This window comes from Lissotriton helveticus, chromosome 2_1 (assembly GCF_964261635.1).
Source record: "Lissotriton helveticus chromosome 2_1, aLisHel1.1, whole genome shotgun sequence".
NCBI lineage: Eukaryota > Metazoa > Chordata > Amphibia > Caudata > Salamandridae > Lissotriton > Lissotriton helveticus.
In genome coordinates, this window is record NC_136059.1 from 1,167,823,946 (window position 1) to 1,167,842,320 (window position 18,375).

General features: G+C 44.0%; 1 protein-coding gene across 2 annotated transcripts in view; it reads right to left on the reverse strand.

Annotated features, from left to right (window-relative positions):
* Positions 1-12,726: 12,726 nt before the first annotated feature.
* The window catches only part of LOC144818519 (A disintegrin and metalloproteinase with thrombospondin motifs 3-like), a 641,954-nt gene continuing 636,305 nt past the window's right edge, over positions 12,727-18,375 (reverse strand). For both annotated transcript variants that reach the window (XM_078676013.1, XM_078676012.1), the window contains one exon: positions 12,727-16,914. In XM_078676013.1, coding sequence (XP_078532139.1) covers positions 16,337-16,914 — 578 coding nt within the window. In that variant the 3' untranslated portion in view covers positions 12,727-16,336. The remainder of the gene's footprint in view (positions 16,915-18,375) is intronic.

An 18,375-nucleotide genomic window follows, 5' to 3' on the forward strand; every position in this document is an offset into this window, starting at 1 on the left:
AATTGTCATAGGTAGTTGACAGTCTTGGGCTGGCACGGGGGGCACAAGAGTAGAATGTCAATCTGTGCTCAAAGGCAAATACCCAACGAGTCATAGATCCGTTCTACCTTGGTGATAAAATAGTCAGCTACTGAGTTACACTGTTCCTCATTCAAAGCTGGAGGGGCAGGAATGGAATCAGCTCCAGTTAGTTTTTTCACCACTGAAAATAATGTGCGTGGACAATTCTGGGCATATGAGATGGTATTGGCGATATGAGTGGCTCTTGCGATCTTACATTGTTTATGGTAGTCTCTGAGTGCTACCTTATATGCCATCTTACGGGAGGGCGAATAGAAACGCCTCCATTGTCTCTCAAGTACCTTGCATTTGGACTTCGTAGTTTTTAAATTCTCCGAAAACCAAGCTGCAGGGTGACGATGTGGCAGAGCATACAAGGGCATAAGAGGAACAAGTTTATTCACAGCAGTAGTCAGCCAATCGGAGACTGCTGCTTACGATACCAAAAAACATGGATTATCAATTGGCAAAGTGTTAGATAGGTACCTATTAAGTTCAATGATATTAAGTTTACCCGAACAACGTTATTTGTCACCCAAATCCGCATCAAGTATTATGTTTGTAGTACAAGGGAGAGAAAATTTAACAGCCATATGATCCGACCATTCCAGAGGACGGGCAGCCGGTTCAGTCGTACACAAGATTGGATAAAACAGGATCCAACAGGTGCCCTGCCAAATGAGTGGGTCCAGAATTACGAAGCAAGATGTTAAGCGCTTCTAAGTCGGCCAAAAAAGTTTTGCTAGTTGAACATAGGGGATCTTCTAGATGTAAATTCAGATCTCCTAGAATAGTAACATTTGCGGCTTTCAGGACCAATGGGGCAATGGTTTCGGAAAAGGTCGTTACCCAGGGGGTAGAATTCCCAGGGGGACGATATATCAGTAAACCAGATAAAGTCATCTGGGCACTGATAGCTAATTTGAATAAGGCGGCCTCACAGCCCTGAAGCGAAAAAGCCTCAAATTTCCAGTTGTAAATTAATTTAAATATTATGGCAATGCCGCCACCCCTACCTACGTCTCTATCTCTATTTACCATGACATAGCCAGGAGGAATTGCAAAAGCAATATCCGGTCCTGAGCTTGCCTGGAGCCATGTTTCCGTTAGGAAAATGGCATCTGGTTTCTCATCGACAAGAAAATCATAGATATGATTTTGATGCTTGGGAAGGGATCGACAATTAATGCTCCAGAAATGCAGTTTAGATGGAATGGAAGGAGTTTTAGTTGCAGCCATTGAGCCCTGTGAAGGTGCCCTTTCCTCCTTTTACATCTGCTCATCCTCCCTAAGGAAAAACCGCAGTTGTTACAGTGAAACCCCTGAAGGGGGAGAGCAAAAAGAGCAATGCATATTCAACACCTGTCTATGGGACAGCAGATCATCAGCCGTATAGGATAAAATAGTACCTGGTAGAGCAGAGGTGATGGCACCAGTATCAGAGTTAGTGGCCACAAGGCCCGATCTGGCGCGGACGGGCGCAGACGGGCAGGACTTAGGCTCGACTTCGGCGCGACAGAGGCGCGCCCGCTGATCGCGTCCGCTGCACGGAGAAGCGGCCATCTTGCTTTGTAGTCCCGTGTGCAGCGCGCAGGCGCTGGGACTTGTAGTTTTATCAGCGAAATCCAATTACCGTGCAGGATGTTAAACAAATGGCATCTCAGCCACAGACCCCGATTCGGGTATATCAACACGAAGGGATAGTGCGGCCAGTGGGACAAATGGTCAGTGATTTAAAAACACTAAAACAGACGCAAACAAATTTCTAAATGTGAATAATTTTATTAAAATTACGAACTATCTATCACCCGGCTTTCCGCCTCAGGTGAGCTAAATGCGCTAGGTCCTAGCCAAAAACGAAGCAATTCCAGGGAGCAGCACACGTATTCTGAGTGCCCCCAATAGCCAAGAGTTCTCGCGAGCGGAAGCTCACCCCTCGCTTTGTAGTCCCGTGTGCAGCGCGCAGGCGCTGGGACTTGTAGTTTTTTCAGCGAAATCCAATTACAGTGCAGGATGTTAAACAAATGGCATCTCAGCCACAGACCCCGATTCGGGTATGTCAACACGGAGGGATAGTGCGGTCAGTGGGAGAAATGGTCAGTGATTTAAAAACACTAAAACAGACGCAAACAAATTTCTAAATGTGAATAATTTTATTACAATTACGAACTAACTATCACCCGGCTTTCCGCCTATAATCCCAGCAGGCTCAGGGAACATGGTAGAAAATAATGTTTAGTATGCCTGAACTCAGAATAATAAAATACTTCTTTTAGTAAAGTTTATTTTAATATCCTGTGTTTGCAAATGCTACTTTTAGAAAGTTAGCATTTGCTTGCCTAACCATTTCAGCCTGCCTCTGCAGTATGTGTATCTGACTGTCTGGGTTGTGTGAGTGACAGGGCAGGGGGATGACAGGTGGTGAATGCAAAGATTACATCTTAGTGGGAGGTAGGAGTGCCCCTGGACTCTTAATCAGGCTGTGCTCTGCCACCACAATGCTGGCTCCGCCCCCCCGGGGGGGCGACTAATGACTCAGCCGGCACCTGGCCCAGGAAGGGCGAAGCACTGTCATCAGGATACTCCTGGCTGCCCCTGTCCACACAATGCTGGCTCCACCTCCTGTGGAGCGTCTGATGTGCCGGCCCTCACACTGAAAGCAGAAGCCAGAATTACCCCCAACAAGTGCTCAGAGACTGAAAGCAGTTATGCAAAGGCCTGGCCTGAGAAGACAAAAGAAATGCTGTATAAAAGTAGGAGCCCTGCTCCTTGTAAATCAGAAATCCTGTTTCCCCACAAAGAACCTCTGCCCGACTAGAAGGAGAAGAAGACGCTGGAAGGACTGGCCTGCTGCTTGCCTTGCTGAGAAAGGAGAGGAGAAGACTTTTGAAAAGACTTTGCTGACTTGTGCTAGAAACTTTCTCCAAGGGCTTGACTGAGCTTGCCCCCTGAACTGAACCCCAGGACCAGTGGGTTTATTGTGCCTTCGCTCGTCTCTATCTGCCAGCCGTGTGTGCCTCCCACCGGAGTAAGACTGCGCCCCTCATCGCCCCCTCCTAGGGCTGTGGCACTCGGGAGCTTGCCTGTCCTTTACCCGTGAGAGCCTCGCTCCTTGGAGTCGCTCTCTGCCCCCGGGTCAGGCTGCCTGCTCCTCTGCCCCTGCCTGCCACTGGAGCGCGCTGAAGTGCTCTCACCCCTCCCGCCGGAATTTCCTCCAGGCCGGTGACCTAAGCCGGGACTGCAGCCAGCACGTAGGACGGTGCCCTGCGGCCCCCACTCGCCGACCCGAGGAGTTTGCAGGCCGCGCCGCCCCCCTGTTGGGAGACCCCAGTACCATCTGTACCGGGGTCGTGGGCCGCGCCCACCTGTGTGCACCCACCTGCTGCAGACAAGACCCGGAGACACTGCCAGAGCCCCCCAAGGAAGGAATTCAAACCGGGCTCGGGCCCACAACGTTTTGTTTCCCCATCAGCCTTCCCTGTGCCTTGGCCCAAGAGGCTCCTCTCATCGCCTCCCTGCTCCTCACTGCAGCCAGGAGCCCCCACCTCTGGAAAAGGCCCGGGGCTCCTCCAGGCTCCTCTCATCCCTGCTTGCTGCTCCGCAGCTCAGCCCCCACCTCCGGAAAAGGCCCAGGGTTTGTCAGGCCCCTCTCTGGTCTCCATTCCAAGCACAGCACGAGATGCGTGAGCATTGGTAGGGCCCGGGGTTTTCTTCCGTGTGGAGCACAGAGGATCGCTGCGAAGCCCACAGAGGCGCTTGGGAGCGCCATACCTTCCAGGAACAGGGCAAGAGACCCCAATTATTGCATAACTGGAACTGAAAGAACTGTTTACAAGTGAGTTGAACAAGACAGAAGATACATTGGAACTGTAACTGAGAAACGCTTACCTATTTACAATCTTGTGGCCTAATTTAAAAACGTTATTATTGGTCTTGTGATAAGTCTTACCTGCATATATATATTTTTACATAAAGAATCGTATTTTTATATATTCACAGCCTGGTGTCCATTTGTGGGGGGATTGGTACATTTTACTGTGTGTGTTATTACAAATGCTTAACTGAATAATGCCTGAAGAATAGCCTTGGCTGCTCACGCCACGCACCTAGAGGGTGAGCAAGGGTAATTCTAAGGGGTCATCCTTCGCCCTGACTTAGAGGAGAGGGTCCCTGCTTGTCACAAGTGAATACTTGCGCCAACCAGAGACCCCCAATTCTAACACACTGGTTCAAGGTAGTGCATTTATTTACTGGGGTTTACATTGTCTAATTAAAAGTAGCAGTTCTTGCAGCAACAACTACAACATTGTTCGAGATCCAAAAGATGTCCAGAGAGAGGCCATGGGGGATACATGTCATGTAACATGTTGAGGAGAGGAGTTTTGCAGTGAGGAGGAGATCAAAAATTTATGTCAGGGATGGTAGGCCTCATCGACAGTCCACAAATGGATCAGATTAACAGGTGGGAATTCAAAAAGGGACAGTACTAGGTGACAAGGGTGATGGCATGATAATTAAAACAGGTCCAATGGGAAACTGGCCAAGAGGCACAATCAAATGTTACTAGGTAGATTGGAAAGTGGTGAAATCCATATCTTCTTCTTCTGATGTGTGTTGTGCCACCCCTAAGGGTGGTGGTGTTTGTGCAGGAGGCATCTGAGGCTCACACACACCAGGGGCTGAAGATATGGCTCCCCTGTACCCGGCAGCCTTTGTCTTTGCCAGCAAGGAGGGCAGTACATCACTGACAAGGGCCGGATGGCTGGCTTGTCAGCAAGGCTACAAAGTTATCGAGGAAGGCATCCACAGTAGCAATGTAGGAGTCCTGCTTCAGCTCCATAGATTGGAGAATGTGTGGATGGCCCCCAGCTGGGTGGCAACCTCACTGGTGTCATGGTGCAGGGCTATTGCTGTTGCCTCTGCCTAATCACACCAGCAATGTCAGCCAGGGACTGTTCTGTTCTATGGAGCGAAGGGTAGGTGCCTTTGATAGCCTTAGAGATGTTCCTTTGGGACTGAGGCATCTATGGCCTTCCTCTAGGCTGCCCACTTGGTCTCCATTCCCACCAGAACAAAATCTACCAGCTACTGCTGGACTTCTACTACTCGCTATTGAAAGACACCTTGGGGTCCTCAGAGTCAAGGCTTGGACTTTGGTAGGCAGATGGGGCATGTTCTGTGGTAGGCAGTTCCTCAGGAGACCCCCCTTACTGTCACCAGAGAACATGTTCCAATGGAGTCTAGGAGGAGCTGGACAGTGTCATCATCCATGGGGGGCAGGATGTCATCACCAACAGATTGACCATCCAGGACAGACTTGATAGTCAGGAGATGTTGTTTCTCCCTCTGCAATGAAAGTGGAATATGTTAATTGTGATCTATGATAGATGTTGACCTGAGTAACTTTGGCAGACATGCAGATGTTATTCTCATTCACTTTCATTCTAACATTGATATGTAGGACATATGTTGCTCGTAGGAATTGTGGCCAAGATTCACTGCCTTTCAGATGGCATTATCTCTACATTATTCACAGGGCCCCTGTGTGATAAGGGTGACATTTTGTGTCATACCACACATTGCAACACAGTTACATAGCTTGAAGGCGGTGTAAGTTGAGGTTTGGTCCGCATCTGCCTTGGTGATTGCCTTTCTTCTTTATGATGGCTACACTGAATGGAGTTTCACTTTGTAACACCACTACGGTGCACATTGCAGCAAGTCACTAGGGTGTCTGCATTTCCTCTGACCACTACACAGCCCACAGCCTCTGGAAAAGTGATGTGGCTTTGGCTCATGTATAATTTTGTATCCTGCAGTCTGCCTTTCACACAGTACACCACGCCAGTCTGCCTTGTTGTGCTGTCTTGCATGCACACTGTACATTCATCTGACCAAGGGCTCATATTTGAAACACATCCACACAACTGTGCACAGCTAGCAACCTTGTTACACTGGAGGTATGTGTAAAGGCATATAATTACCATGGTTTCCCTATTTGTGTATACTCATGTGATTTCAGTACACACACAGTTGTCTACATAGTTCAGAACCATAGTTACTTGGAAGGTTGCTACCACTGACACTCACCCCATTTTGTAATTGCCAGATTTGGGTGTCTGCAGAGTATCACACATTGCTCATCTCAGCCTCTCTCACTTGTATCTGTTTTTAATTTTTTTTATTTAAGAAGTTTTATATAGCGCTTGCCTGACCGAAGGGTATCGGAGCGCAGTTATGATGTAGAGAATCACAAAATACAGAGATGTGTAGGTCAATTAGCGGCGAGTACAGTAATGCGGCTTGTGGGCATAGAGTTGCATCTGTGAGAGGAGACTGTTTCCCCACTCTGGCTGCTTCTATCGATTCCCTAGGGCACAGTCGAGGAACAGGGCTTTGAGCTGGCTTTTGAATCTTGGAAAAGAGGTAATAGTTCTGATGTGAGGAGACAGGATTGAGCCGCAGTTTTTTGTTTCCAAGTTTTCAGCTGGATGGGTAGAAGAGAGTTTGAGCTTCTGAGGTTTCTCGCCTGACCGGCTTTTTTGAGTTTGGCCGCTAAATATTCGGGTTTGCCGGTGTGTACGGCTTTGTGTGTGCGGCCGGCTGTTCTGAAGCTAGCCTGCATTTCCACTGGGAGCCATTTGAGTTCTGTGAGTGCCGGAGAAATGTGATCACATTTCTTGATTCCGGTGACCATTCTGGCTGCTGCGTTGAGCGTTGTTTTGGGGGGGCAAGATGTGATTTTGGTACTCCAGAGAGGACTGCATTTCCATAGTATAGTCTAGTCTTGACAACACCAGTGCTTAGGTGGCCTGTTTGAGAGCGTTGGACGGAATGAAAGGTTGTATTTTGTATAGTAGTTTTGGGTTGAGGAAGGCGCTCTTGGCTGAGTTCTTGATGTGTGCGGTCATGTCCAGTTTCGGGTCTAGCGTGATACCTAGAGATTTGACAGAGTCGGCCAGGGTGAGGTTCCCATTGAGCGCATCGATGGCTTTTAGCCATTCAGCAATTTGGGGGTTCTCCTCTTTGTTCGAGATGAGAACTACGGTTTTATCCGGATTTAGTTTGAGGTGGTTGCTAAACAGCCAATGTTGGTTGTCTCTCAGTATGTTGTTGAGTCTTTGGATGTCCTTGATGGAGGAGGATTCCAGGTAGCTCTGTGTATCATCAGCATAAAGATGGAAGCGGATTTTGGCTTTTTTGAGTAGTTTGGTGAGGGGTACCATGTAGATGTTGAAAAGTTGTGGGGAGAGCACTGAACCCTGCGGGACTCCCTTGTTGACTGGATGCAGATTGGATGTAAAGTTTTTGATTTTGATTCTTTGGGTGCGGTTGTGTAGGAAGGATGACAACCATTTCAGGACCACCTCTCCAAGACCGGCTGGTTCTTGGAGAGCCTTAATGAGAAGTTTGTGGTCTACCGTGTCAAAAGCAGCTGAGAGGTCTAGGAGGATAAGGAGGCAGCAATGGTCTGAGTCTAGTGATTTATGGATATCGTCGATGATGTTGAGGTTCGCAGTTTCAGTGCTGCATCCTTTTCTAAAGCCAGACTGATGGGAGTCAAGGAGGTCGATGTTGTCTAGGTGTTGGGTTAGTTGTTGGAGTACGCATCTCTCTAATGGACCAAGGGACTCAACCTTCTCTCACAAACTGATGGCACACAGATCATACTTTGGCTCTCATATGACCACAACACCCAGAATGTGAGACAGCACTTGCAATTGACCAACATTTCTGCCTGTATCTGAGGGCTATGACTCAAGCTGGGGTCCACATGCAAGTAGTGATGATATTCAGTGACCTGTACCTACCCAAGTTGGCCACTCAACTAGGCCCATACACCAAACTCTCCAAACATCACTAAGACCTGCCCATCACCGTGGAAATGTATCACATTCAGTCACTTCATGAATCCCTGTTTGACATTCTCCTGCTTTGACATATGTGGCATAGTCAGACATTTCTCTTTCCAAATACCTCCTGACACGTGCTATATGTTCACAAAGGTCCACATCACATGTAGGATATAGTACACCAATGCCCTCTTCTATGGCATCGCTTTCAAGCTGCATCACAAGTGTGACATTAATTATCAGCCACAGCAGTGCATGAGCGTTGCTCAAGCTATCTTTCAGTAGACAAGTAACTTCTCACCTCCTTGCTATGCAATGTCTACACAGTCAGGCACAGTGCCAGTTCAATGTGCTCAGCCACACCTTTATTGCACTCACTACACTACCAGGGGCTCGCCAGGCTAACACACCATCTATTCTTCCTGCATACACTCATGATCCTCTGGAGTGCATCACTTGCATTAAACCCCACCCCCAGTATGAATTTGTACATGACACGAGGTAGGATGGTCTCTACTATGGCAGCCGGCACCTATGTGCTCTCTCCCCACACATAGGGACAGCTGCGTGCAATATAGTGTCATGATAGTGATTGAACACATGGCTCTTTGCATTACCATATGTGGTGATACTTCACATACACCACAGCTGAACCCCCTCTAAGGAGAGGACTTAATCCTCTGGCAACCCCATTCCATTCCATTGCTTTACCGTCCACATTTGGCTGCATGGCACCAAGACAGACAGACTAGCCTCATGGTGTAAGGGGGCCTGCATTGTCAAAGTCAGGGTGGGCAGGGTTCTGGTGTCCATGCATGATGTGGTGTTCCAGTCCAGGTTTTTTGCTCTGTATTGTGGGCTTGTAGTCCTGGTCAATCATGTTATACATTCTACTACAAGTCCCACTATACAAAGGCGAATCTGGACTGATGCTGCACATCACACATGGACTGCACAAACTTGGCAGAGCTGGGCTGGGCTGTGTGACATGTAACTGAGCAGTATGACTTACAGTTATGTGATATATGAATTAACGAGTGTGAGATTCCCGCTCTTTCTTTTACACAGAGCACCGTGCAGTGCAGGAACGTAGCTTGCTGCACTGCACAGCATGACATTTTTAATCACATTGTCCCTTGTTGCCACTTACCCTGTAGATCTTCTTGGTCCTCTAACACAGCACTCTCCTGTCCTGGCACTCTTGTCACCAACTCTGCTAGGATGACTGATGCCACCTGCTCCTCCAAGGAGTCTGATTTCTCCTGGTCCTCAGGTCCTCTGCCTCTGGTACGCATGGCTGCCCTCAGGTTGTTGGCCAGTTTCTCCTTGGTCCTATGCTTATAGTCATGCAAGAGCTTATTGCACTTGGGTACTGTCTTTTTAGCTTGCCCTACACTGTTTATCTCGTCCACTATGGACTGCCAAATGACATCTTTCTTGCCTAATGGCAAAAAGTTTATGTTCATGCTTTGTCACCTCTGTTTTTAGAATTTAATTCTCCTCCTCACTGAAATTACTCTTTCTCTTCCTCCACCACTGGGATTCTGTCTGGACAGCCTGGCTGGTGTTGGGGTTGTTACCCTGATTTCTGCTGTGTGCTCCATCTCTTCCTTTTGAGGGATAGGTAAAAGTTTTTTCAAATGCATCACTTTTTGAGATATGTTTGACATGTGGCACACTCCAGTGTAACACAAAACTGCTTTACGGTACGTAAGAGTTACTTTACAACCCACAAAGTAGCCTCACGTCACTTTGGATGCACATGCGTCACTTTCTCTGCTGCTGCACTCCCACTGAGGGTGAACAGCAAAACACACAAGATGATGGACGGAATGTTGCACAATGGCAAAACATTCACCCCAATGTATGACATTGTTCTGCTTTCTGTCCATCAACTGTTGTTTTTGCACTCCCACTGATGCATATTTTTTTTATTGCACCCAGGCACCTTACGACATGGTGCGCTGTACCATAAATACAGTGGTACAACAGGGGGTGATGATGGACGGAGCATCTGAACCAATCAAACACTCACACCCAGTCAACAGATCTGGGTTTAATCCATCACCGTTCTTTAGCCCACTCTGCCACCCCAGTTCAGACATGGCCATATGCAAATCAGCCTGACCCTGTGCCTCATGGGAACAGTCCAGCCCGAACTGCCAAGCCATGCCTTCCCTGGACCGGAAACAAGCTTCCGAGGACCGGTTTCTGGCATTTCAGCGGGCTTCAGCCCAGCTTGCTTGAATCCAGTGGCAAAGTGAGCAAGGGACTCATGTCTGAGCATAGACAGCCGACACGTGTTTCGCCCCCTACCCGCGGCTCTCGGCATTCGGTATGTGCATGGGTTGAATCCCGATTTCCATGCACATATCGAATGCCGAGAGCCGCGGGCAGGGACCGAACTGCAGCGACTAGCCTTCTGCAATCTTACAGAAGAATATTGTTCTGCGAGTATTGAAACTCCTGTTTTGGAATTTTGACAATATGGAAACAGTTGTATTATACGCTGCATTTGTGTAAATAGCCTTGAGAAAGCCCCGGCGCAACTCGCCAGTGGGGGGCGAAACACGTGTCGGCTGTCTATGTCTCTCAACATAACATTAAAGATGTCACACTGCAATCTGAAGTAGTCGTGTCTTCTATATGAAAATCTGAAAGAACGGGTATACATCCCAAAGAAGCACAATACTGACTCTCACGGAGTACACACTTTCTTTTTCTCAAATTCACTTATCCTTACGAAGCTCAAGAGGTCCAGAGCTTTGAGTGTGTCTCCATCTATCTATGAAACCAGCTTATTAAGCGTTGTTTAGCCTTGGAATTCTTGGACCTTCCCTGCCTTGTTAGTAACTGGGTGGACGTGCAGGATCCTGTCTGATGTGTTGGACTGGTGGTTAGAGGGGATTGCTGTTTTGACCTTGGTGATACCAAAATATATTTTTCCCTGCAATGTGTGGGATCCATGCCTGGTGTTTTGTCTGTTAGATGCAGGATTTGAATGTCTAAATCATCTGCCCATCAAGATCTGCTGAATGTAGGGCTATCCTGTAGAAGGAATGAAAAGAACAGGCATTCCAAGCCACCCTCTCCTGCAAATCCATTTACCAGATTGGTTGCAGCAACATGAGCATCAGCTGTGCAGAGGCATTACAGAACTATGGCATCAGGTAACATGTTATATATATTGTGATTGGTGCATGTGCTGTCTGATCCAGACCTTCACCTCACACCGTCCCCCAAGAGCAAGGCTGAGTGGTCCGATCAGCTACCTTCTTAATGTTAAATATACTGGGGAAGTACTTGACATTTCAATGAGCTCTCAGTAGTTCCAGGTTCATGTGTTGCCAAGGATGGCTTGTCAAAAGGATTGCTTGACTTGCCTTGAATAGCACAAGCCCCCAGAGGACAGACCGGACTGGGGGTGAGGGAATCTACTTGCGGTTGAAACAGCACTGACACCCCTTTACCCAAGCAGTCACCAGGCATTACTCTGAAAACAAGCCAAGACACTGGGCATGGGAAAACACTAGCAAGATGCAGACAATACACATATTGGTATCTGTTGGTCTCAAACAGGCTTCTCTGCGGTGCGCATAAACATATCTGCTGAAACTCCCAGCCTGAGGCTTCAGGGAGCTTGGAAAACAGTAGTTGCCAATCCCAATAAAGCTAGATACATCCGGCTGCAACGCCAAGAACGGTACCCCCAAGCCAACAGGGAAGCAAAATCCACGTAGTGGCCCAAATATACTTTCAATCTCCTGTTCTCTAACTTGATTCCTCTTCTCAACTCATCCTCCTGGCCTAGTTATGTCCTCCTGAGGAGGAGTGGGTAGGGACTCCACAGGAGACTGCCCAGCTGTGCCTTCAGCTCCTTTGTACACATGCTAATGGCATCCGACACTACCTCAGGCCTGAGGTGGGGGAGGTAATATTAAAAGATTGAAGACTCTGTCGTGCATTTTTCTGCATACTCTTCCATAACTTACTCAGAACGATTTTTCTTGCCAAACTACAGGTGTGTACCATCTTCCATTTTCCAATCACCAGCATGCATGCTATCACGCAGATTCAATCAAACCATTGTTGAGTGTGGGGAAGGGCCATGATTCAGGAATGGGCGAGGCCTTGAGCGGGTAACAAGGCACCTCACCTCTCTCAATACTAATAATAAACAGCATATTGCACTCAGTAGATCTGCAAATTGTATGTTTTATTTCATGTTAATTTTTGGAGTGCAGTAGTAATAAATAAAGATGTTTATCCATTACCTCACAGAAGATTTAAAGGAGACAGAAAATCACAATAACTGCCGTTTGTGAGTACACCCCAGCTGTTTTCTTCTGCAAAGTGCTTTTAGCACAAAATCTGTAAGCCGTTAATTAATCAGTATTGTTTTATTTTATTTTTTAGAGTGCTTTTCTGTTGCGATAGCACCCTTGCACTGTAATAATAAACGTATGATTCAGCATGTATTGGTACACTTGATCCAGACGACATGTTATTGGCCAAATGTATGTTCAGTAGCATGGCATATACATGCATATGCTATTTGTAGCTAATGCCAAATTAACAAGACCTCCATTCATGTGTGATAAATAAATTGGACAGCATGACCAAATATCAGTACAGCACGGGTATCAATCCTGCTAGTCTAAACCGCTCACCTTTCTGTTATGCATTGTAAAAAAAAAAAGAGCATCATGTAATCTCTGGGTTGAGGGACCTTAATGGGCTCTACATTTCTGAAAGCCCACACAATTAACTATGTGTGGTGAAAAAGATACACAAAGTACACACATCACATTAAGGTGTTGTTAAGTTTTTAATGCTATTTTACGTGCTCCCCAATACAACAAACAGCATCAGTAGTGTACACTTTTATGAAAACAAAATGAGCATTGTACAAAACATACGGCAAAAGAAATAGACAAGAATACGTATAGTATGAGTATCTACATCCATACAATGTACAGTATACATGTAAAAATAAAAAGGCAAGTTTGCTTGTTCAGGTTTACTTTATGGGACTGTAAAAGACACAAAACACATCCTTCTTGTCTGTTTGAGGGTCAGGGATTGTCTGCATACAAACTAAAACACAAAACTACTTTCTTTTGACCTTCAAAAGCTTTGCATAAGTTTAGCAGCAATTCTTTAGAGGTGTTGGGTCAATACTTCATTGGGTTAGAGAACAAAGAAACGTACACAACACATAGTTACATAGTTTAACACCATGCGCTTTAGGGATTATTCTATCTATGTTCTAGTCTAGGGTTATGTATTTCATCTTGGGAGTTGCATAATGATTTCATTTAAGTTGCATAAGTATCTCCTATAGCTACATTTCCAATTTCTCACAACGAAATTTATAGTCATTAACTATTTAATAGAACATTTTTAGTGCTACGAAGTCACTGTTTTAAATAAAAACAGTTTTCTCTTTTTAAGTATGGCCAATTTTACAGAGATAAAATTGCATGTCAGTCTTTAGTACACTAGTGCTAAAACTATGATATTTGCAATAAAAAACATTGTCAGACAATTTTAGATCTTGTAAATCTTAAGACATACCTAGTCCATTTGTTCATCTACAGTAGTTTTTTGTTTTCTTAGCATTCTTGCTATGTGTCTTTGAGAATGCGCGAGCAATTTTCTAACTACATACCACTAATTGTTGGCTAACTAATGTCCTTGCTACTAGTAGTGTAAATAATTCCATACATAAAAAACGATGAAAAAATCAACCTTCAATAAATATTTGCAGTTCTTATTCATATATACAAGTACTTTACAGCTACACAAATGAGAGAGTAAAACTGGCTTAAGTGGGAATGGTGTTGGCTACTATAAATTAATAGTTATATTATTGCAGTCAGATGCATTGTGGTTGTGGAAATGTATGGTAGAACCAGGGTCACATAAAAACCTCTCTCGCCTTTCCTTATAAACCTTACATACAGAGAAAAAATCAGTTTTAACTCTTCATAGAGCTACTACTAGTAAAGATTTAGCAGCCATGCATCTTGCATTTTGGGAGAAGCAAGCAAATCTTGGAATGTAACCTAGTTCTGTCATCAGAATCGTGGTATAGTGTTGGATTTGTAAAGAAATAAAACATATTGACTTCCCAAGCCCAGAACATGCATTCAGGTGATGGGAAAAATGCAAACAGCTATACGGGAAAGCAGCATCTACTGCTACTTGCATGAAAATGTTCCCTACTATTTCGAATATGTGTATATTTTGCAATATTTGATAACTTGTGCTCAGTCTGGCACCGATTATATAGCTAAAATTCCAACAAATTTCCTTTGGTCAAAAAGGTCAATAGGGCAACCAGCGGAAATTGCCTAATTGTGGATGCACATCATTTTACCGGGTCCATATGATTGTTTCTGTTTGCAATTCACAAATCCATTGGCACCATATACATTGTGTTATATATATAAATATACATGCACTTGTGATTTGTAATGTTTCTCCATACAAATGATTGATAAGTACGTTATCACTCTCGGGCATGAGCATAGTGAATGGGCATTCCATCACAAATTTAGATCTTAGAATTATTTTTTTTTAGATTGAATAGTGTCTGGGACACTCTGAGACAAAGTAACATAAGGGCTCCAAAAATAGAGCCCAACAACATTTTCCAAAAAATAAGCTCAAGACTGCTGGTCATGGAAGTGACTCAAATGTTAGAAAGTTACATTTCAGAGACGTTGTAAAAAACCTTGATATCAAAATTGCTTGTTATGGCTTATATTAATTTGTTTCAATGAAGCGTCTCTTTCCAATAGTACAGAAGAGTAGGAGGCTTCATTTCCAATTGTACAGCACCATTAAATTGACTTCATGCCATTATTCAAGCTGCCATTATTAGCATACATTAAGGAAATGCTACTTCCTAAGATACTACATTCCATGTATTTTAACCAGCCTGAGCCAACAATGTAGAGTATCGTACGCAACATCCTTGGTAAACGGGATGCCTCATTTTCAGTTACAATCGTCAATTTGTAGCTGCCTTATGGATCTATTTTAGAAGATACTTGTACCTTCTTGTAAGCTATTTTTTGTGGCACCAATTGGCCATGCTTCCATTCAACAGGCATTACTGGTTAATTCACAGAGAAGCCCAGATATTGCTAACATGAGGGATGCAGCAACCAATTCTGATCTAAGGTCTAGTACTCTTCTAAAATGGAATGGAAACTAATACTTTTTATTGCTACTTGGATCACTACTGTTATTTTCCTTGACCTTTACTCTATTATTGCTTGGCAAACGCTCTGAGATCCATAATACTGATCATAGGTCAGTGAATGGAGACATGGGAAAAAGCAAATATTGTGATCTTATTATTTGGTTGGGAATAAAATGTACTGTTTTGAGGATATAGATGTTTCTTTGACAATGCGAATTCTGTAACTGAGAAGACACTGTAACAGATTAAAGAAATAATCTTTTTGTGTCAATAAGTAGAGTTGCATAGTTCTGCTAGTCCATATTTCATCAGAACATACAAACAGATTTGCAAGCTTTCAATAAGGGACGGCCAGTATTAACTGGTAATGCCATGAGGCTTAAAAATATAGAGGGTGAAATATTGCTCATCATCTTCTTCCCTTTAACTGTCTTAGTCTAAAAAACAGGCATTCATCATTTTAACATGGCAGTCATTGTTTAAAACTACAGAAGAAAGAGAGGCTATTCATTCTTCACCGAAAAGTGGGGGTCCTCTTTTACAACTAAAAGAAAAAAGATGAGTCCTTCTTTACCTGAAAATGGTGGTCCTCTTACATAACTCTGTTTAGCATACAAACTCTAGGAATGCAAATAAGGCAATTCTTCATGATAGGCACCTTGAAACATTCTGACATGTACATAAGTAAACATTTGTTTAACAGCTCAAATCTCATACAAATAACACTGATTTCTGCAATATACATTATTTACACAACAGCTGCAAATCCGTGTATACAATATCTGTTTCTATAGATAAATTAGCTATACGAGTCTTACAGAGTCTGCTGGCCCATTAGGGAAAAAAACAATGTTCGGTCGAAGCGTATGTAAACTTTTCGTACCTCTGTGTTTGTACATGTAAATTATTTTTTTTTTAAAACATAGAACTCAGCTGATGTGCAAAATTGGTTCTGGCCACCTTTTGTGAGCTGATGGGTGGCCAAAACGCTCAGCAAATTTCCTTCATGTCTGTGAATCTCTTTGGTGCTTTTCTCCAGCAAAGTCAAGCTAATCAGACCACAAAGAATGGGAGTGATGAGAAAGTGAACCCGCACTTTTTTTCCTTCTTGTTATTTACAAACCATAATGGGAAGAGAATCTGCTTTTTAAAAGCAAAATACACCATGGTGTCCACAGAACCTTTTGTTCTTGTAATTCTGTGAGGACCTTCATCTTTCAACCGAAGAAGCTCTTAAAGGACGTCTCCGGTCAACAGGCTTTTCGATCTTCTTGGAGACCTTGGCTAAGGAAAGACCACCTGTATGGCTTGTATTAATTGCTGCCCCTGGAACGATAGCTGCCATCGACGAGGAATTATTAATATTCAAATTGGGTGTCTGGTTTGGCACTGAGGCTAGCCGAAAGGTTTTGCTACCGGCAGGTACGTTACCCCTCCTGTTAGGTGGATCTGAAACTTTGGGCTTATGATTTGAAGAGGGTCGAACACTGAGATCCGTGTCTTCCTCGATTAAAGGAGACCTGCCCAAAGGATTTCGCTTCTCAGAGGTGGCGGGTGACTGCTCAGGTGTCAGAGAGGTTGGTTTTGCTAGAACTTTTGCCAGCATGCTAGGGTTAAATATATCTTCTCCTTGGGTTTCAGCAGCTTCAGTGAGGAAAGGAGGTGGAAGAGTGCTACTGCGCTTGCTGCACGACTCACAGCAAAGTTTGTTGTAACCAGGGATGGAGCAGTATCGTGCCAGTACTTCCATTTGGCAGAAGATTGACTTGTCCCCGAGGCATGGTTCATCTACAGAACAAAAAAAGTAGGTATGGGTAAGGGAAATTAAAAAGCTTACATGTAGAAGATCGGTAAACTGCAAATGAGTACATGCACAGAATAATAGCATATTATTATGAATACATTGCAAAACCTTTACCCCAAAAAAGAGAGGCATCAAAAAGCCTGCTGTCAATAACTAATTAGTTAGTATCAATTTCATTTTTCGATGAAATGGTACTGGATGCCTATCAGGGAAACTGATCTACCGAATAAACAGAATCTAAAACAGATGTTTCTAAGGAGATTATTTCGCCTATTCTAGTGAGGGTATTTCTAAGTTACTCCATGCAGCAATAAATGCTTTCTCTGGAACAAAAGTATTTATTCACTCTAGTTAATGTTTTACTTTATTTTTAGAGTATTTACAGCAGCTGAACATATGCTTTGTAGTAACATCTATGGATAGATGAACGATAATCCTAAATATACATGCCAGTTTGATTTTTAGTTAACGAAGAAAAGCTTTTTTTCTGAGCAATCCTAGTATATGTTGCACCTGCCCTTTTTAGGGCTCAATTTAGAGTACTTCAATGTCTCAAGAAAAATTGGCGACCTATCAAAATAATTAAAAGAAACATTTATTGTGAAAATTGCTCACTTGGTAGGTGAACCGTTTGAGATATACACTTTTAAATATCTATTTCACTGACTAACAACAGTAAATTATCTCATTCTTGGCAGACAGTAAAAGCCAATTTGCAGACAAACAGTACGATATCTTTACAAAAAAACTCAATGATAGTTTTGTGTTGCTTCGCAATTTGTTTTCAAGAGGAGAATATTAAATTAGATTTCTAGAGCAGGCATGTGCTATCTTCGGTTGTGAACTCTTGAAAATATTAATGGCAAATTAATCACCACTTCCCACAAAATACAGGATGCTGTCTAAGTATGCAAAGCTGGGTAGGCAACAAATAGGGTCAGCACAATGATTATTGCTGTCCTGGGCCAAGTGACCTTCCACTCCATTCTCCATTCTACAGGATCACTGTATGGTAACACAGCGATTATTGCTGTTCTAAGCTATTGGACTTGGCCCTCTCTGCAGTCAGTCTCAAACGTTTTGTTTTTGTCTTCACCCTCCTGTATTCTGGACCCGTTTTTGCTGACATTTAGGACTCTGCACAGTCTACCGCTGCTAACCAGTGATAAAGTGCTTTTGCTCTCTTCCTTAACCATGATGAAATTGGCTATGACCCAATTAGCAAATTTAATTTACTTGCAAGTCCCTGGTAAAGTGGTACTACATGTACACAGCGCCTGTAAATCAAATTCTATTAGTGGGCTTGCCACACTCATTGTACCACCGATTTAAGTAGCCTTTTAAATATGTCTCAGGCCTGCCATTTTAAACTGAATGTGCAGTTTAAATGCCATTTCGATGTGGCAAAATAAACCTTTTGCCAGGCCTAACCCTTCCTTTTTAAT